The sequence below is a fragment of the Lonchura striata genome, chromosome 1, assembly GCF_046129695.1.
Source record: "Lonchura striata isolate bLonStr1 chromosome 1, bLonStr1.mat, whole genome shotgun sequence".
NCBI classification, from domain to species: Eukaryota; Metazoa; Chordata; class Aves; order Passeriformes; family Estrildidae; genus Lonchura; species Lonchura striata.
The window spans coordinates 141167176-141189446 of NC_134603.1; the positions used below are offsets into that span (position 1 = coordinate 141167176).

General features: G+C 36.1%; 1 protein-coding gene across 3 annotated transcripts in view; it reads right to left on the reverse strand.

The window, feature by feature from the left end:
* Positions 1-22271, reverse strand: part of MPP7 (MAGUK p55 scaffold protein 7) — a 147282-nt gene that overhangs the window by 25010 nt on the left and 100001 nt on the right. For all 3 annotated transcript variants that reach the window (XM_077788708.1, XM_021543033.2, XM_077788699.1), the window contains 6 exons: positions 20856-20987; positions 12686-12767; positions 11503-11588; positions 9657-9731; positions 8863-9059; positions 8275-8339 (listed from right to left, as the gene is read on the reverse strand). In XM_077788708.1, coding sequence (XP_077644834.1) covers positions 8275-8339; positions 8863-9059; positions 9657-9731; positions 11503-11588; positions 12686-12767; positions 20856-20987 — 637 coding nt within the window. The remainder of the gene's footprint in view (positions 1-8274; positions 8340-8862; positions 9060-9656; positions 9732-11502; positions 11589-12685; positions 12768-20855; positions 20988-22271) is intronic.

Genomic DNA, 22271 nt, shown 5'->3' on the forward strand with positions numbered 1-22271 from the left:
CTTTAGGGCTATCTGATTGTATTTAAATATTTATACTATATTTATATATCTATATCTACATTTATATCTAGCTCTATATATATTTATCTTGCTATCTAAAAAGCAGGATAAATATAATTAATTTTTGTTCATATAGATATTATATACTAAGGTTCAGATTTACAGAGAGGTTTAATAATCTACTTTGCATTCAAATTTAGAATGTGGATAAATAGGCCAAAGATATAATAATTTCAAAGACTTTCCATGAAGCATGCATTTTCTCAGAAAGTGAAAAATTATTCATGAGTCATTTTACAATCTTTTATGCATAACTAATGTACAAAACAAAGGCTAGGTCAAAATTCTCCTGCATATATGACCATGTGGAAGAGCTCTTCTCAATTCATGTCAAAATGGACATAAGAGTCTCTTCTGCCACAGGAAAAATACTGTTTTGTACAATCATTTCTTGGTACCATTTTTCTTGAAGACTTATATTTTAAAATATTAATTTGGAAGACTTTTTTGAATCTTATTTAAAGTTTATTTCTATGGTCAAGGCAACCATATGGTTTAAGTTGGCTGGGAAGTCCTCTAAGGTGAACACTTCTTGGTGGACCACATCTGGTGCCTTAAAAGAGTGTAGACAGTTTTGTGAGTTGAGGTGAAAGCATTGGATCCATTATCCTCTCTTGAGCCTATAAGCTCCCAGTTCTTGACAAATAGCCTAAAGCTGGATCTAGAATGGCAGGCTGGCTTCCAGGTACTAATTCTTTTCTCCTTCTCTGTGATGTACGATGAATTTTTCTGTATTTCCATTCCCGTGACTTTCAATAGACTGCAATGCATCTCCTGAAAACAAGTCACTAATGCTCAAGGCCAATTCACATAAATAGATTCTAAAAGTTTCTTGAATTCAACAAAGTTATTTGACTGTGCATTTTAAAATACTGTCTGGTATTTTCACACTGGTAACATGTAAGCCCTCATTTATGAACATGAAAATCCAGACCAGCAGCAAAGGAGGTCACTATGTACACATGGACAGTGGTCTGTACTCACTCAACCCTGACCACTGCAGACCTCACAGGAGTCCTGCAGGTGTGGTACACAGTGGAGTTATAGCATCAGGGCTAAGAACACTGAAAGGAATCCAGGCTTCTGGGCTACCCTGCCTGGAAAGGGAACATGCTTATCCAAAAATGAAAGACATTAGGATTCCCAAGTGAGTCAGCTGAACCCAGAAAGCACAAGCCAAACCATCTACAAGATGAGATTTAATGCTGAGATAAAGGCATTCTGAACTTCTTGTGTTTTGTTAAAAACCTTCCTTCTTAATACTGCTCTTAACCTTCTTGGGCTACGCTTAAGGTTGAAAATATGTAATGGAAAGATCTTAGAAATCACTGGGTTTTCATAGCTTAATGCAGCTAAAAACAGTAATCAGCACGTAGCACCCAGTTTGAACTTTACAAGGATCTTCAACAGAGCTATTGCCTGTCCCTAATAAAGTCAGAGGTTACTTGCCAGGAAACTTTGTATTGTGATTCACTACTAAATACAGCTCTGTGCATCTGAAGCAGCTGTATGCATGCAACAAGTATGTGCCCAAAGTTCCAAAGTTTTGAGACATGAAAAACTGGAGCAAATAGAGTTTCACTAAATGGAAGTGGGCAGAGCAAGGAAAGGTCTTCAGCTGGAAGGGACAAATTAAAGACTAAAAGAGGTCAAAGTCTAAAGAGGAGGAAATCTGATGGGAAGTAGGAAAACAAAAGCAGTAAGAAAATGAAGAAAAAACCCAAACCCAAACCATAAGGCAACATGGAACAAATAAAACATTGAGTAAAGAAGAAATACAATAAATTAAATGTATTGTGGTAAGAAGGGAGAGGAAGTTCCAAAGAAAATAGTCATGAAACAGGTTTATGAAATGACAACAAAGCTGTAACAAGACAAATGGGAAAAAAAGAAATAGGAAACACAAGCACAATGGAAGCTTAGGTGGTTTTATTCATTTTAGAAAGATTTCAGCGTAGCCAATAATGCTAAACTATAACAATGAAAACCAGAATCATATACACTGTGTTTTTGTATGTATTTTAACTGAAATGTAATCAAGATTTGGTTTTTGGGGGCCTCACCTAAATTATACTACTTAGGAAGCTCAAAACCAGGGCCACTTCCAAGACCATTCTCAACTCTTTGGAACAGCCCAACATGAGATTAAGATTTTTTGCTTTTGTTGACTTTCTTTCAAAAATAATTCCAGCAAGCAATTTTACTTAAATGTTTCTCAATCTAAAATTTGATCCAGCAGCTCTGTTCTAGTTTCTTATCACAAACAAGTTGAATTATTCCTTAAACTATACTTTACTTTAGTAAGCAAGAAATTGTGATGTATAATAGTCAGCATTACAGAGAATATATTAAACACTCTAAATTTTTTAGAGATGAACAGCCCCACATAGCAATCAACATTTATACTATTTTGCAGATTTTTATGCTCTGGCACTTTGTAGCTTGAATGATAAATTATGTTCATGCAATAGGAAATTTAATTCTTTTATAAAACAGATAACAGTATCTCTATGAAGATAATTTGGAAAATGAAGAACGATAGTCTTGCAGTGAAGGACAGATCCATTTCCAGTTCTGTCTCATGTGAACTTGACTCAAATGTCATCCAGCTTCAGGTTTCCTTAATTTCTCTGTGGTAGCAGGAAGTTAAGATTTGTAAGGACAGAAGACTTCTGAACAAAAATGCTAATGTGCTAATTTAACTCTACAGATCTAGTTTATTTTTTGTTTGCACTTGTAACTACCTGCAGGTGGGCAATCAAGTTTCAAATATGAACACAGAAAAATACTGAGAAAAAGGTAGAGTTAAAATTGTGCAGCAATTATAACAAGCACAAATAATCCTACTATACATTTATCCTAAATGTTTGGTCTTCAAATACAAACAGTACAAAGCATTTATCCTTTTAGCCTGTTTAAGTTTTTTTTGTTGACAGAACACAATCTTCAATTCGAAAGACACTCAACTGTGGGTAAACTGGGTTACATCTTGTTCGAATGAACACCATTTGGCTGCAGTTAAGTCTTTCCTCTTGCTCACACAATGCCAATCACATCTCACAAATCAAAATTGAAAGTAAAATGGGTTTTAAGCCTTAGAAAAACTGTATGATGATGGCTTTATCACAGTAAGTGTTTACATTTAACATTAAGTACACAGAACAAATGTATTTTGATGGAAAAGACATATCTGAACAACTGTCAAAAATGCTACATATATATTAAATTGTACACACAGGGTATGAGTATACACATATACATATGAACACAGTGCACAAGTTGACAGAGTTTACAGGCCACACTAGTATAAAATATAAAGTTACTAGTAATTTTCATCAGAGACAACACATACATAATGTAAGAATAAACACAGTAACCACTGTGAAAGCAAAATTATACTAAAGGAATATAATTTCTTGCCTGATTATTGCAGTTTATAACAACTGCAGAATAGTAAGTTATTTGGTTGTTATTTAAAGAATTTTTTCCTTAAAAAAACAGGTTATCACTTTTTGTCTACAAATTAAAGTAAGCTACACATGGAAGAATGACCAAACTTGTTGGCAATATCTATTGCAGTCAGAGCATGAATAGTCTTTGTGTGGAAGTTAACAAACTGTGGGAGCTATTAAACAAATAATTGTTCTCTGTACAAAGTCTCATGTCACTCCAATTTAGCCAGCATGCAGCAACAGGAGAAACTCATAAGCTGTCCAAGCTAAGATGATCACCTAAAGCCAGGAATGCTGTTAAGTACTACTGAGGAATATCAGGTGAGCAAATTTCCATGAAATGGCATTCAGCATTGGCTCACAAGCTCAGACACATGAAAGCCAATTGCACATAGGCAGACACATCCACAGAACCTCCCTCTGGATTCCAGAGAGTTCCCTCACACTCACTCGGATATATGGCTCATTCACCATCCCAGCACATGCAGGGTTAGTCCTACTCACACAGTCTCATGCAACTCTGTTCCTTTACTTTAATTCCATTTTCCTACTTTTTTCCTATGCTGCTTGTTCTTGCATTTTTTTCCCCAGTATCAGTTCCCCACAGTATTAATGTACAAGACTTTTTGCTGAAAAGTCATTGCTGTTAAGTATGGAAAAAAATTATGAAAATACTTCAGTGGTTTGTTATTCCTCCATCACTTCTGCACTAACCTAAGCCTGGGAATTAACATATCGATCTTACCAACAGTCAGAACACCTAACAGCCGCTTATCTCATGCATCAAATATTACTGCTGAACTTACTAAGGTTTTTTTCTTACTAACAACAGCAAAACAGATCAGGTCAGAGCTCTTGTCAGTAATTTGTGCATTCACTGTTTCAGAGACTTTTATGAAGGAAATATATTAGTATTTTATTTACACAGAATCAACAAGAAACTGAATCATTACACAAATAGTGACTACAGCAATGCTCATGTATAATACTGTTAATTGCATTAATCTAAGTATTTCAAAGCCCATCCTCTGTGGGGTTTTGCTTGATGGGGCTTATGGGCAGCTTTTGTCCATGTGCCTTCTCCTTTTCTTCACCCTCAATACAAAATTTGACTTCCTCTATTTTCCCTTTATTTTTTTATTCCTACTTTTTCTATATCTTCCTCTTGCCAGCGCAGGTTCCACCTACATTGCCAGTCTCCTTCAACTTCAGTCCCAGATACCATCAAAAAGTGCATCTTCTCCATTTGCACATGAGAAAGTGTGATTTCAATATGGAGTGTACACTGTTCTGCCCCCTCCTCCAGTGTACATATGACATGTGAAATGTTTTTCACTTTAATGGATACAATGTGAGAATGATTCTGTTTCATCTTTCAAGAAAAAGGCTAAATGCTGGGAGAGGCATGTGTATTTAAACATAGACACAGTGGAACAGTTCTCTTGGCTATTAAAGTGAAAATAAGAATTGGCACTTCCATTAAAAACTGATCCTGTTAATAACATAGAACTAGACTAGGTTTGTTTATTTCAGTGCAAATAATTCTTGCAGAAAAAGTTTTGTAGAAAGTATTTTTACTCTTTCCTTACTATGGGTATGCATACGATCATCACCAAAAAAGCCTAATTTTATTTTGCTTCCAAATGTAGTATACACAAAAATACGTGTAAAGATTAGCAACTACATGCATTGCTATGCTGAAAAGAGTGAAAAATTCAAAACAGGAAACAGAAAGAAGGCTTCCCAGAAGTAAACCAATCTATCTCCTTTCAGGTTTTGAAACAACTTAATTATCAAAGCAAAAAAGTATAGATAAATATAACAGTCCTTTCCAGTTCCAGGACTGGCTCGAGAAGAAATGAAAAAATAAAGTTATAGGATACTTCTTGCTTATTATATGATTTAACTGATCTTAAGATTAATTTTCAAGTAGAAGGACACTACTACCCTAGAATCCCACCTAAGAAACCAGAGTTGACTGACATTTTTTTGGGCATTCATGAAAACATGAGTATTTTTCCTCAATTCTCCCTTTAAAAACAAAGGTATGTATCAAGGTTTTTTTCCTCATTACAAAATATGGGATTTGTGGAATGAGTTGACTGAACAGAGCAGACCAACAACTACGGCTGCAGACTGTGTGTCAAGAAAGCTTCCCAGTGCAACTTCCAGTTCTGGCAGGAAAGGGACTTCTCCCAGCAGCTTTCTTGAAGTTAACAGGTTTTCATCTTTTTTGGAAGCCATAATAATATCAACTGGCAAATTGCTCTTTTTTCTCCAAACTGCTAAGAAAATTCAGGTCACATGATTAGATAGGAACCACTGCAGTAGTAAGTAGCCTCTCAATATACAGCAAGTTCAGGATGATCTACAGAACATGTCTCCCCACCTAACTACCCTTCCAAGCACTGGAAAAACCTGTATTAAGATGAAGGATTAAAAGAACCCTGAAGAAATCAAGCATTATCAATTTCCCACATTCATACATGGGCTAAAAAAAAAAAAAAAAAATAACCCAGCAGTTCTTTCCAATTTTATGTTCCCTATACCACCTTTCTTACACATTTCTGGTGCTGTTAGAATGCTGTGTGTGCTGTTTGTTCACCTGAGCAATGCATGATTTTCCAGCATCTCTAAGTTTTGGCAAGATGATTGCTGTGCACAAATACAGACACAGCCTCTGTATCTCACAGCTTCACTGCTATGCTTGATAACACAAAAAAAGCTGAATAACTTTAGAAGGATCACAAAGGTGCAGAGTTTCCCAGCAGAACCTTCTTGAAAATCCAAGTAACTGGAAGGTTTTCCTGAGAGCAGTTTGAGCAACATCCTAGACACAATGTTTTTTTCTACTGCTAAATTTTGATCTTTAAAATGTCTCCTCTACAAAGGATCTGAATTCCCTCCCAGCACTAAAAACATGTTTAATCTTTGAACAAAGGGATGACTTTCTACTCAGAACAGCATTTCCCCTATTCCCATGAAAATCTGGCAGATACAGCAGCAGATCGTCTTAAGGAAAAAGGAAGAGAGAGAATGACAAAACTACATTGCTCTGCAGTCTTTCCTCCTTCAAGAGGCATCACTGCCTCTAGATGGCATTTAGCTGAGACTTGCTTTGTTCAAAGAAATTCCAAGAGAGAACAGTAATAGGCACACTGCTTGACCCTCATGCTTTGTCGTATTTTAAAGGCAAGGGGAGGAAGAGAAGAACTCTTCTACCTGTTCAAGCCAGTTAAGGCAGTCAGTGGAAAAAGCAGAGACAACAGTAGGCATTGTACTCTGGATCTTCTTTGGGTTGTAATTTTGGCAATTTCCAATCAAGTTCAGGCTGCAGTTTTGGAAGGGTGAGACGCTTCTTGTAAAACCTTTCACTTGAAGGTCACTAGAAAGAGGCAGTCCATTATAAAAGGATTCATGTGGTGTTGCTGCAGCAGCTGATTTACCTCTTCAAAAGCACCAGTGCCACCTTAATTGAAGGCTCTTGTTGAGTGTATTACCCAGATTCAAGAACAGTGAATAAAAACAGACAGAAATAGCTATACCCTGGGATCAGACACTTTTCCAAAACTGGGGCAGAGCAACTTGACCTAGAACCTAGAAAAACAACATATTTACTACAAGCTGAAGAAGGTCTTCTTGTTTCTAAGACCTATGTAAATAGAAAAGCTACAGTGCAGTTGTAATGTCTGTTACTGTAATTAAAATACTAGTCAAGGGCTTTGGAGTTAACAATTGCATTAGGGCACACAATCAAACAGTGAAATGAAGTGAAAGATAGAAATTTAAGATTATCAGAAAAATAACTGTTATTGTCAAGCTTCAGAACACAACAACCATAGCAAGAAGTTAGGAAAATTGCAACAGAAACCTTGGTGAGGAGTTTTAAAGTGAAAAGCATTTAGTTAGGCACTTAGTGTGCTAGCATCCACTGTCTGCCATAGTATCCATACTTTTTCTTTCATTGTTTGATAATGAAAGGTGGCTGGAAAAATTAAACCACTTTCTGAATACTTCTAGTTGAACTCACAATCATATTTGTATTTAAGACTTAGATCCTGCTGCAGCATGATAGTTTCTTACATTGCTCACTTTGTTATGAGCCTGTACAACTGAAAGAAATAACAGGTCAAGTAAAATACGCAATAATACTTAAAACAGATGTTGATGTAAATTCCAGTGAATAAAAATATTTGTTTCAATGTATGCACTTTCTTAGTGGTTATTTTTCTTATACTGTGCAATTACCACATTTAAAAACAGAGACTATTAAGAATGAGTTTGTTTAAAAAGCAGTAAGAAGTGATTCTATGAATGTGTATCAATGAACTGAATGTTCTGACTTTTCAAAAATTCTACTGCTTCATGGGACACAAAAAATTATCAACTATATGGGGGAGAGAGGGGGAGACTATCAGACCTTTCATCTTCATAAATTTAACTGTGTTGATGCAGTCCAAATTACATAAACTGATGAGCCAATTCTGTACTGTTTCAACAGGAAAAGAATACTCTTCAACCTTTGAAACATTACATATCAAAATATTAATTGGCCTCTATACCTCAAAGTCAGGGGTCTGGGAATGTTTCTAGCTTCTTTTAAAGCTTTTAATGACATTATTTATATTTATTTTCCTACTGATACAATGGGATCGAGAGGCCATTGTGCCTGGGAGAAACGCATCCTTCAGGTGAAACAAACTGCTATTTTATAAAGTTAGAGATGTGGAGTATTATTTCTATTCCAGATTAACAGACTTACATGATTTTCTGTTGGAAATTTTCAGTGGCTGAACCTGCACTTCTGGTCTTCTTAATGCAAATCTCCTATAAAATGGGAGGTGGTGGGGAAAAGACACAAGCTCCTCAGTTTTCACTGCAAATTTGGGATTAATAAACACTTAATATCATGAGACTATTTCAAAATATACAGAAGATTTTATAAGAAATTAACTTAAAACAATGTAATCTATTCACAATCTAAAAAAAATTTAATCTTGCGTAAAATTTTTGTAAGGTCTCCAAAACCTTCTGCAGTTCTTATTCCTGCACAGTACATCAGTGTGAATGCAGATACTGATGTGCTATTTTCCATGTGTTTTTTCTTTCAGTCTGGATCAGTGTAATCCTATCAGTTTTTGTCATTATTAATTCTAGCCAGAGAAGTAAGGAAATCCAGAGTATGTCAGCAACATGTTTCCAAGTTAGTTGTCCTGCTGCAAATGCACGTTTATTGTACCCATGTAATCTATGAGTATTACACATGCCAACTATGCTAACTTAGTAGCTCACCAATTAGTCTCTTCTCTTACTGCAAAAAATAAATAAATTATGCTTCTCAGTCACTCACCTCTCCTGGAAATGCTTTGAAGGGATCAAGCCTGCTCTGGGATTGGTATCACCTTCATGTTTGGCTTGCCACCAGGTTGCATCATCCTGGCTCATGATCTGAAGGACATCTCCTTTTCTGAAAGCAAGTCCAGCTTCTTTACAGGGAATTGCTTTATCTTCATTAGGATCATAGTCAAATAAGGCTCTGATAAACATCTGGAACAAACAGCGTTTGATCTTTAGAATCAAATATTAAATACAATCTAAAGGTATCTTCCTCTTCTGTTTCTCCTATTCAAAACCACTGACCTAAATAATGTAAATATTTACTTCTGCAAAACATTCTTATGGATGTCTAGCATTGGAAGTTCATATGGGAATGTTCAACTCATTGCTTCTGCAACTGCAGTCTCGGTGGAGCAAAGGCTCTGTGACTCAAAGCAAGCAGGACTTGGCAGGTGCACAGCATGTCAATATGAGAAGATACTGTTAAACCAAGATGCTATCAAGTGTCTTCTAGCTTGTGAACAATGGAAGGAGTACTTGGAACCAAGCCAGGTCCTTGCAGAAGGTGGAAGATTACCTGTCAACTACACAGCAGAGAGTTCAGGCTCAAGAACTACGTTACACCCACTCATAAATTCATCACCTGTGTACTGAAGTGTACAGTGTGCTGTCATGTACAGTGTACACATGTTACGGAAGTTGAGTCCATGGGTATAAATCACATTCTTGGTTCTGTCATCCAAGCAAAAAATACATATCCTCAGCATACCAGTTACTGCCATGGCTTCAGAAATAAGTCTTGCTTACCTTGCCTTCCTTCATTGGCATTTCTTCCTTCACACTGGGTATAATTTTAAATGTAATGGCTCCTTGAGACTGAGCCTGGTGAACATTTGAAAAGAAAATGTACTCAGAATTAAGCTATACATTTCAAAGAAATCTTAGAAGATAAAGAAATTCAAATGAATTTAAAAGAATATAATGAGTTTATCCTCTCCCAAGCATTATCTCTGGAGTTTGACAGCTTCCCTTAACCAAACTTTGTATTATAAAAATTAAAATACCCACTTAAAATGCTTGGGTTTATTTGCTTCTCTGGTGGGGCATATGGACTGCGAAAAACTGTGACCTGCATGGTTCAGAGGTCCCATTTCTCTACTGAAGGCAGGAGAAAATGCTACAGCTTAAATGTATACATATTAGAAGCAACTGCTGGACTCCTGGCACAGTTTGGACATCCTTGGAAAAATCAAACTAACATTTCATTTTTCAAAAAAAAAATTATAGAAAAATTCAAACAGACTTGTACCATATTTATCATATAGAGGTATTAGGGGTGGGATTTATTCGCTTGGCAACTTTAGGAAACTAGAAAAGCAAAACATATTTGAATAGACGACCTGTACTAAATGGAAAAAAAGCCCTTCGCTATAAATCTTAAAACAAGTTAGCCATCAGCAACCACCTCATTCATTCATCTTTCCCTATATCCCACTTAAAGTGTGTCTGGCTGCATTTTACTTATTAACCACAGTATATTCCCTCTGCCTCAGTGACATTTTGCTATTGAAGGAAGTGCTAATCAGTTGGAGGCTCTGCTACTATTGCATGCAGCCGACAAGTTTCATAAAGAGAGCGGAGTGCAACAGCCGGGCAGCGATTTGAGCAAAATGGAAACAGGCCTGTCCACTACCAAGCGAGACATTCTCCCGCCACACGTCTGCAATCCAAGGCTTGCTGCTTGACAGGCAGCAGCCAAGGTCTTATTTCACCCGCCCTAGGACTGGAATCAATAATTTTGTTACTTTTGAAACAAGCTCTAACTAGCTTTTGATGTTTATATGGTACCTCAAAAAGGTAAATAGGGAAATTGTTCACACCTTTTCTAGTGGTATTTTGTTTCTAGACATTTTAAAATATTAATTTTTGAAGGAAACTATGGTTCTGTAGAGAACATGAAACCAGAAAGCAAGAATGAATGCCAGCAGGCTAGCAGTTGAATGATCTTGGTTCCTGAACCAAAACTGTGAGACAGCTGCTCAATTCAGCAGGACAGCAAGGTATTTATGTATAAAGAAAACCCTACAGCATGAATAATGGAGCTATCATGACCCTCATCAATTTCTTTGCATTTGCAATAGTGTTTCAATAATGAGAAATCAGGCTGGCTTTAGAGACTGCACAGTATAGAAGAGCGTAGACTGAATAATATATATGGCTATGTACTGTAAATCAGTGTCATATAAAATCTTCATATACCAGTTATATAGTCTATCTAGTACCTGTATTATTAATAAATTGTCACATGGAATGACAATCAATTATTAATGAGTTATTAACTAATACATTTAAAATAGTTTGAATTTAACAGATCATGGTAGGCCTTAAAAACGGTAGATTATGAACGGCAATATTCTGCAACATATTTATGGCAATATTACTGTCTTTAACTCTTTACAAGTAATCTATAATTGCATATATATGTAATTCATAGAAAATCACTCTATGAGAAATGACAGGTTTTTAAATAATGGCACTGGAAGAAAAGCCATTATAGTAGAATATATTTTTATTAAGAAATACAGTAGAAATCGTAAGTGTCATTACTTTTTCTTAACTCTCCTAAATTATTTTTTAAATGTTTGGTATTTACCAAAATATGTATTATTTCTTCAGGCTTTTTATCATCTACAGGAATCCCATTGACTTCCCTCAGTTCATCACCAACATGAATAAGCCCTACAGAAGAAAGAAAAGCTGTGAAACTGTAGCTATGTATTACACAAAAACTGCCATTAATATTCAGTTTGTTTCTCCCTTGTTCATATGTTAAGCTCCAATTTTCATACACTTTAAGCACTAAGATAAAAACAGGAATATATGGTGAACATAACAGCTACTGTCCTCTCAGACAAATTTGATAAGGTGGTTGGTTAACTCATCTCCCTGTCTTCCTCCTAAAAATTAATACCACCTTCTCTACAACTTTTCCAGACTTTCATGCAGATGTTTGAAAAATATCTATTCCAATTATTTTTCTGCTCTTTTTCTAGTCTACGACATTCTTACTGCTACACACTACAAACAGTGCAAAGAGTACTAAGGCTGGGAATGCTGATTTGTGGCACAAATGTTTGCTAAGTTATCTCTCTCAATTTCTCAATTTCTCTATCTATCTATCTATCTATCTATCTATCTATCTATCTATCTATCTGTATCTAGATTTACTCCATTACTGTATCTAAGGGTGAAACAGCTGTCCTAGATTTTCTTCAGTGAAAAGAGACATCTTAATGTATGATTCAATGATTCAGGACTCCTTGCTTAAGGTTTTGCAGACACTGAGCATCCCAAACTAAGCAAGGATGTGCTGTAATTTTGAGAACTACCTACCAGAGGAAACTCCAAATGGGTGTTCTAATATAAAATCATGTCAGCACCCCATGTTCCTTCATCAGCTGGTTGGCATATGCCATCATGGAATGATTCTTGGGGTGTCTGACACAGGGACAGGAATAAGACTTGATGATCTTGACAAGTCCCTTCCAACTCAGCATATTCTATGATTTATAAATGGATGTCATCAATTGGAAACAAGCCATGATATATATAAAAATCCTTCTGTATGCACTACCTGAAAGATACCTTGCTGCAACTGAATTGGGGAAAAAAATCAGCATACTTTCAGCAATATTGAAATATCACTTTGGAAAAATGTTCAGAGCCCAAATACTTCTGTTTGTCATAGTGATGTGCTTAATTTCTACAAAATATGCCATTTTATCTCATTTTGTTCTGAGCTCTTGAATGGCTAATGCCAAACAGTAACACCTTACCACTTCTATCTGCAGCTCCTCCACGCATTATCCTGGCCACCACAATTGCACCAGTATGTTCATCTCTTTTAATAGTAGCTCCCTTGGGTAAAAAAAAAAAAAGAAAAAAAAAGAAAAAAGAAAAAAGAAAAAAGAAAAAAGAAAAAAGAAAAAAGAAAAAAGAAAATTATTTGGTTTATCTCAGCATAATTTTAATATACTACACTAAAAAACATTTGCTATTAATATGTGATTAAGCCAGAAATGATACCTGCTTACGAAAAGAATATACAAAATGTGTTACTCTATTTCTGTCCTCTTAGAATGTGTCTTCTTTTTGAATCAAGAAGTAACTCATGCATTCTGTGAGTAAACAGGTTTAAAGAAAAAAGGACAATGACAGGAAAAGATTGCTTTTCAATTTAATGGCAACTGCAGCATACCTTACTTGAGACTGCTGCTAAAACTGAACTAAACTACTGCTGCAAATGGATAAATTGTTGCTCCTACATTAAAATAGCCATACTACATACTACAGGTACAGAAGGTATATCATTGTTCATAATTGTTGCACTTTATCCTCGGAACTCACTGTGCACCCTTTTCCTTTACAGTGTTATCAATAAACAAACACACATTTGAGAAGTGCCCCTGAATGTTGGAGCTCACCTCGAACACTCACAGGACAGAAATGCAGAGGGAGGGAACATTTCCTGAGTTAGTCATTGCTGTTTTCATACATTACACATAGACAGCACAGGGCACTGAGGTGAAATGACACAGCATAGTTAAATTTCCAATAAACAGCTGTCTAGATGAGAAAAACGCCTTTGCAACGCAAAGAGGCACAAGGTGATTGATGGGGAAGCAGCAGGCAGCAGTAGTGCCAAGTGACACAGGGGTGCAGAGCTGCTGCCCCAGCTGCAGCGCCAGTCCTTTCAGGCAGAACTGGGGAGCCAGGGAGGAAATGCTGGCCCTGTTCTGGGAGAAAGAACAACAATCAGGATTTTAAGTAGGTAAGTCATACTGCATAATCACCCCCAGAAAGGTTACTTGATGCAGTATTTTTAAAAAACAAAAGGAAAAAAAAAGCATGCCTCGTTCAACAGGTTTTTAACTGCACATGGTTACTTTCCCATATTAATCTAATTAGTCACCTGCAATATCTCTTTGTTAATCAACAGAGATATTAAGGACTCTGTCAGGCAAGTCAACTCTCTGAAAATTTCCATATTTGCAATTAGTGAATGAATAGCATTATTTCACCTCTGACTCCTGTGTGCACTCTGCCATCACTAGTTAAAATTTCCTTCTATCAGAGAAGTGTTATGCTTAGAGTAAGGTACGTAAGTACTCTTTAAGGAAGTTCCTTGAATAATTTAATGGCTTTTATATCTACCTTTCTATATTTGTTTAGAATAAACATGAACATTACATTTATCACTACTTCAACTTTTAAGTGTTTCATGAACATAAACTTGAAAATTGTACAAATAACAGAGCTGAGATTTTTCTACAGTTAGCAATTTCACTGAGTGTAACTTGTTTCCCTCTACCTCTAAGATAGAAATACAGCACAATTCACAAAGACAAACAATGGGAGACTAATTTATATTTTTACATGAAAGTTGCATTTATTGCAAATAGAGAAAAATTAAAACAGTCACCATTCACTTTGGCTGAAACTTCAACAGCAGCCAGCATTCCAAAGCAAAACTGATGTGCTATGTGCATTTCATTTTACATTCTAAATTTATCAGTATGAAATTCTATCTATAAGTAAACTGATTCTGCAATTTGTCAGCCTTATTCTTATGTATTGTTTATTATGCAATTATATCAGCATGCACTTGTTTGCAATACAGTTTCAAATTATTCTAAGAGTCTCAAAAATACAGATTTAGCTGCAGCTAATCTCACTTTAAAAACTCATTACTAGACTTCTGTGCAAAAAGAATTGCATACCATTAGGGATATATTAAACCGCCTTAAGCCCCCTAGCTTATATCTCAATATTACATTCTGACCTTGAAGGAACAGCTATTAATTTGAAGTTCATAATAATACCTGGAATGTTTTACCTATTTTAAAATAAAAAGGATTTTGTTGGGTTTTTTTTTCTGAATATATGCATCCAAAAGAAAAAGAGCAGCATTAGGATGCTATAGAGGCAAATATAAATGTAGGACATTTCCACTAAACTGTCCACACAAAACAGGCTCTCCTAATTAATAAAGGAAAAAGTCTTCATCAGAAAGGCTGTATGCCTTTTACCTAGAAGTAAACACCATGAAATACCACCAAATTCAAAAGGCAACCAAGGACTGGCAAGCCTCCCCTGTGATCACCCACTACCGCAGCCCCACGCTGATGTCTCGAAAGTGGTACTTCACTTTGCTGGGCTCTTTAGAGAATAAAGCCTGTGTGCAAAGACCACACTATTGACCCAGACAGCATCTGGAAGTAACAATAAGGCTCTTGTCCAAGTGGAACAGTCACTTCATGCTCTATGTGATTATCACTACTGGCACAAAATGAATTTTCCTAGCACAGATTAACTGATCTGAAAGATGGCCCCACAAAGCTATCAGGTAAATTGATATTTTCATACAAAGGACAAAACCAAGTTCAAAATGACAGGAAAATTATTTAACCCATTTTGCTCACTGTCAGTATCTCCTCTTTGGCAAACCCAAAGTGCATGGGCAGGTCCATGAAAAATACTACTTGAGTTTACGTATTTGTACCTTTAGTACATAGTTTAAAAAGGCAGTTCTATAAATTCCACTTTCCTCCCAATTTAGAACTCTTAAATCCTCAAACAAGTGGATTTCTTTTTGAAAACCTGAAGAGCTGATTTTCTGAAAAAGCAGCTTCTCTTGTACCACTGCCAGCCCTGCTTAAACTATGAGGTATATATAATCTGGCAAGAAATTCTCCTTATAAGATGTTCAGCTCCAGTACTTTCAGTTACATGTGCAGTGCAGCTCCTCATTTAGAGCTTTAAAAATGGAAGAAGGTTAGACTGGACCTTGAGAGCTGGAAAATATTTTCAGTGTTGAGAGCCAAAAGTGTAAGTTACCCTAAATGAGACATATACAGATGTAATAGCATAGCTCAGTTTAAAATACTTCTGAAGGGAAAAATCAGGAGTTTGGGAGCCATATGGTGATCAGACTGAGAAAATGCTTAAAGGTATACCATACAAAAGCACTAAAAATAATACAAGCTCCTCCAGCAAGGCTCTTCCACTGTTTTTTAGTTGCTTTTTTCCCCCCCATTTTTAATGTAGTATCACTCATGGGTAAGCACTGTTCAGGGTTTCACAGATGTGAGCTTTATTAGTTCATCCATTTATCTGCTGTTTCCAGAATATAAACATTTTAAGTCTTTATTTTTTAAAGAAAGAAAAACTAGCCTGTAAAATAAATTACTAGTAAAAGAATTTGAAACATCAGTAATATTGTTGCATACTTCTCTGTTAAACAAAAGCACATGAAATGATAAATGCAAATAAATATTCCAATAAGCCTTATTTTAATTCATTCTCTATTGAAAGTGCAAACACAAGTATCAGTTACCTACTTTACAGTGAGGAGTTATTTAAAAGTTGATGTCCGCTTATATGTAGACTATATAGACTAAAGCTAACCCTACATCCAAATCCCACTGAAATCCCACCAAAAAACCAGCCAGGTTCATCAACTATTGTGAACTGAGCTATAGGGACTGAGAGTGTGAGGTAAATGAAAGCTGTTGCATCTGCACAGACAGAAAGCATACATGACTCCTTTAAATCACCAAAATTCATTTCAACCAAGTTCAGCTACGGAAATCAGGTACATAGTTCAATTTAGGTGTCCAGGCTACTTCTGTAGCTCTGGAGACTGAATTTTCCTTTTGTTAAGTCAAGAGTCTTAAACAGATGGCATGGGTCATTCTCTGGAGCTGCCTATTTTTCTCTTTTATATAGACATGGCATGGCATAGAGGTTAGTCTTCAAATGACCAGATCTATGTGAAATGAATTTTTGTGACAAAGAAACAACCATCTTAATGTGAAGAAGCATCCTATTTGGAGTACCAGCTGTAACAAACCTGGAGTATTACATTTGGAAGCTGGAAGTAGTAGGAGGCCAGGTGCTGAACCCTGAGAGTGTGGTTATTCATCTCAGATACCAGGAATGTTAGCTAGGAGCAGGGCTGTGGCTCAAAAAGGTTTGGAGAGGTAGGCATAAGTAAAAACTCCCCAAGCTCTCTGATAAAATCCCAGTCACAGGTGAATTTTGGGTTGTGTCTCTGAAAAGAGATGTTTCTACTTCTCTTAATGTAAGGTTCAGAGATGTTCCAAATTCCTTTGTTAAAACAAATCATCCTAACACAATTTCACCTCACTTAAGGGAGACACTGCTGGAATGGCATTTGCAAACAGAGCATTAAAAAAAACCCCAAACCCAACACTGTAGAAGGATTAAGAAAAAGTTTAAAACACCTCTCTCAAAAAACTGGAGGAAAGTTCAGCACTGACTTCTGAATTGATGAAATCTGGCAAACAGAAGGCCCTCCTACAAACCATGTGTTTCTCACTCTTTAAGTGATTACTCCTGGGAACTCAGGCTCCATCCATATGTGATTAACCCCAGCTAAGAACTTTGGCGAGGTGCTTAACTCAGAGAAAAGCACGAACAGGAGCATGAGAGTAAATATGGAGCAGTTTTATATAAAAATGGTCACTAGGTATATTCCGAAGAAGTTAAGAGAGTTTCTAATTGCTTCACAGTGAGTACCACTGAAAGTCATCCAAAGGAAATGCAATTCAGATTGTCCAGGGTTTGCAACTGACATAAAGCTCATGGCTTTGCAGGAAAACAATCTCTACTGCTTGGGTACATATAGAATATGAGCCTGTGTCTGGAGTGGAAGAAAAGTTCAAAGAGCTCAGTGTCTTCAAGTCAAGAAATGAGACGCTCTCCATCCGAGTAAAGATACTGTATAGTATACCTCCCATGTCAAGCTCAGCTGCTTCTAAAAGTAGAATCTTGATATAATGTTGCAAGTAGAAGTCAGACTTTTTGACTGGAGACTGAATTGATTAACAGAACAAGCAGAGACTCTTTGATCTCTACTAAGAATACCCAAGACTTCAGAGCAAGCTCTGAAGGAAAAGCCATTAAAATACATGGAAATAAATAGTAAATGAAATTATAATTAGTTAAGTAAACATAGATCATGGTGTATCTTCCTTCAGTAAAGTAACTTTGGGAAGCATAAACACAGAAGATCTAATATACATAGTACAAGCCTGTCTTCAGTTATTCTGCCATGCTGTATTTCAGTAAGACCTTATCTGAATTATTATCCATGTTTCTTCTCACCCCCACCTAAGGGGAAAAAAATTTAGGAGAAGACAAAGACAAAAATAATAGGTTTGTTACGTATTGTGGTGATGGTGTCATAATAAGTCACTATAAATCTGACACAAAGAAATTAATGTTTGACATGAACATAAATGACGTTAAAATGGATTGACAGTGCATTATGGAAGAGGAGCGGGATACTGTACTATATTCTTCGAATTCTTCTTGGAGGACAAGTAATAGGACTCAGCTAGGCTCAGGATCTGGAAAGATCACAAATACAGTTTTCCTGCACAGACAAAGTAAAACCTTAGAAATATTGGAGATTCCACATATCCAGTTAGTCTGCTCTAGTGCTGGACTTCCCAACTAATGGACTCCCAGAGCTGCACCTTGTGACCACTGCCCTGTGTTTTAGCATCTTTCATTGCTGAGGAGTTTGATTTTATTATCCTTGTGAGCTCCCCACCAAGTACTTGTATGCTTCAATTAGCTCCCACCCTTTGCCTCTTCCTAATAAAAAGTCTACAATAGATTTCACTGTAAGGCTGTTTTCACATTGGCAAATAAACAAAACTGTCCTAAACTAAAGAAATTTGTTTGCTCACATGTTTTATATTTTCCATGGCTGCTGTCGTGCCTAGCAAAAGATCTAAAACCCCTTCTCTGTTACCTCTGTAACACAAGAGCTGTTAACACCAACAGTATTGTTAACTGAAATCCACAAGTGTGGATTTGAGACAGTGTACAGGTTTTGGCTGGGATAGGGCTAATTTCCTTCATGGTAGCTCCTATGGTACTTTGTTTAAGAATTGTGATGAAAACAATGTTGATAACACAATAACATATGGATAATTTAACTATTGCTCAGCAGTGATTTCACACTGTCAAGACTTTTCTGCTTGTCACCCCACAAGTGAGGAGGCTGGGGATGCACAAGGAGCTGGGACAGGACACAACTGGAACAGCCAACCCCACCTGAACAGAGAGATATCCTACACCATGTGCTGTCATGCTCAGCAAGAAAACCAGGGGAAGAAAAAAGGAGTGGGGGATGTATGGAGTGATGGTTTTAGTCTTTCCAAGAAATAATTACAAGTGATGGAGCCCTGCTGTCCTGGGGATGGCTGAACACCTGCCTGCCCAGGGGAAATGGTGAATGAATTTTTTATTCCACTTTGCTCATGCAGCTTTTGCTTTACCTCCTGAACTGTCTGTCTCACCCCACGAGTTTTCTCACATTCATCCTTCTGATTCTCTCCCCCATCCCACTGGGGTAAATGAGTGAGTGGCTGTGTGGGGCTGAGCTGCAGGCTGGGCTCAAACAGACACACAGTTATCTGGAAGAGCTCAGTGTCCCACCGGAACGAGGAGGCAAGGGTGGAATTTGAGGATCAGTCCAAGGATAACCTTTGGCTTAAGCAAGTTTCTTTAGGAGAGTTTAAAATCTAAAAGGCCAATATACAATGTATATATTTCATAGAAGTTTTCAGAAAATATCTGAGTTATGCTTTATAAGTTACGATTATCCAATCCATTTTGAGTTACTACTGAACTCCTACGTCTTAGCAGCAAATCATGTTTGTAATATGAAACTATGTAAAAGTTAGTATTTTATTAAGCTTTTTCTGACAAATCCAAAAAAAGGTGTTATAATTAACACTAAAAATAGGCTCTTCAATTAGACTTAATTTCATACTGTATATTCAAATTTCCAAATACCTTTCAGAAGGAATAATCTTTCTGATACTAAATCCTAAAGCAAACTTGTTTTCTTTCTCAAATAATGTCTTTGATAAAACAATCCAAAAAACTTAAAGCTGTTTTTCAAATATTAGAGGAAAAAATATTTAGTATGTTAAAACAAAGTAAGACCTTTCTATATGGTGAAACTTGTAATTATGCCCATGGGCACCTACAGTCAGTCAGTAAGAAAACTGATTTTTTGTTTATGGATGCCAGAAATCTATCAAGAATTAGAGTGATAGTAAGGTATCTACTGTGGGACAAACTACCCCTGTATGTCTAACAGAAGCAGCACTCTCCCACTGTCATCTCAAGTACAGAATGATGATCTTCTCAAAGTAAGTTTGCAGATATTTCTCCAGGATTGCTGTCCATTAAAACAAATATTCACTATAACATAAAACAAACCTCTTATTGGTTTGCAGGATAAAAAGAACATAGTTAAATTTTACACAAGATGACTCCCACTCTACAGCAAATAAAAAGAACCAAATCAGTAAAGCATTTTAATATTCTTGTAATACAACCTAGGTTTAGTCCTTTCATTTTTCCAGATATCCCCATGAAGATATTAACTTTCTAGTATTCATAATGCAAACTACAACAACAGACATTTTAAATTTGCCCAGATTTCAATTCAAGTATTTTAAAATATGTTTTCATGCTTTCTTTTCAGTGTATTGAAAGGTCATGTTTTTTTACATGAATGCTAACAGGCACAGTTCACAACACAGGTCAAGATTTCTTTGGGGATTCATTCTCTGTCTCACATTTTAAAGTAAGTTCATGATTTGAATTCAAGATAAAAGACAAATATATATTTGATCTAAATGATCAGACTGGCCCACATATATAATGCCTAAACACCATGATGATCATTCATTGATGATGATTATTAATTTCATATGCTTTACTAATAATGACTGTGAATGGAAGTCACAAGTGTATTACTTAATGTTATGAATAATCATGTATAATGTCTATCTATCCATGTTTCAAGTTAATATCACCCATTCACATTCATAATCTGAGCACTTCCCAGCCTGCATGCAAACACAAAACCCCAAACCAAAAGACAGGGTTACCTACCAATGGTTCCCGGTTTTTGACAAGCCTAATTATTTTAACTGAATCTTCTTCTTCATCAATATCATCAGGCATGGGGGGCAAGACAGGATCATAGTTCTTCTGAGCAACAGTATCATGTACAGACAGCAAAGCCTGGAAACATTAATAGTCAGTATATTATTACTTGGCATCTAGAAAGTTTAGGGAAGGGAAAGCAGAGGATATTATTCATACCCTGAATTTACTACTGTGATGCAAGTAGATTGAATGTAATTCTTGTACATAATTTTACTTCATTTCAAACTGATGAAACAACTCCATAAAGAGTATGTTTCTGTATATGTAATGTATGTAACTAGTAAATTGTGGGTGGAGAACTGTGTCTTCATACACACAAAACCACCATGTGCTTTGCATGCTAGCTTGAAATTAAAGAACTCTGAACAGGAGAAAACCTTAGTCTACAAAAGTAAGTAAATAATTATACTTGCAATAAGTAAAAAGTTTCTTTGATAGAGTAGGCAGTCCTATGAAACAAATAAACAAAATAAGCATTTTCCACAACTTCTGTTCAAGCAAGATGTATAACATGAAGCTGTTGCCCAACCATTCCCTTTACTGGAGCTCCGAAAGCTTACCTGGTTGCTGGATTCCTTTCATGTGAGCCTCAAATTATCTTAGGAACTTTTAATTTATTATGGAATTCATAACTGAGATTGAGGAACATACTACTGAAACAATTTGGTTTAGGTAGGTGCTTATTAACCACCTGTTGCATGTCTTTCTTTCTTCTTTTCCTTCTCTATTGCTTCTCCTTTTTCATGCATAGCTTGAAAAATGAATTTTTCAAAGAAAAGCCTAACAAAGATTGACAAAAGGTTCCATCTTAAAAAGAAAATATATTATGAATTTTCCTTTCAGGAAATATGAATCTCGAAAGGCAAAGGAAATTAGAAAGTTCATTCTCCTAGGCTGTAAAAATCTCAGTGATAACACAAAATTCACATTTTTTTCTAGATACAGAACTCCTGAAGTTCTTTCCTATTTCAAGAAGTCTTCATTATTTGTTATACTCTGTTCACTAGTGAAAAATGGTTAAGTAATGCTTTAGCTTTTGTAGTGTATTTTTCAATACAAAAAATTGTACCACAAATAACAGCAACAGCCATATGTATAATCCTATCTACTGCTTTGTTGCTTCTGTTTTCAAGTAGTTTCTTCTCAATAAATGACTATTTAACAGCCTTCCTATTAAAGGTCAGAAAATGGTGACATTTCTCTGATGTCAGTTTCCTTGCTACTTAGTAATTCGTGACCACTATTTGAGTACATGAATGACTAGAAACACTATGTTCTCAAGGATAATACAACTGTTTTTAAAAGGCATGACACTTCCATGATGCTGTTCCAGGGTTTTTCTTTTTCTGAATGAATGAA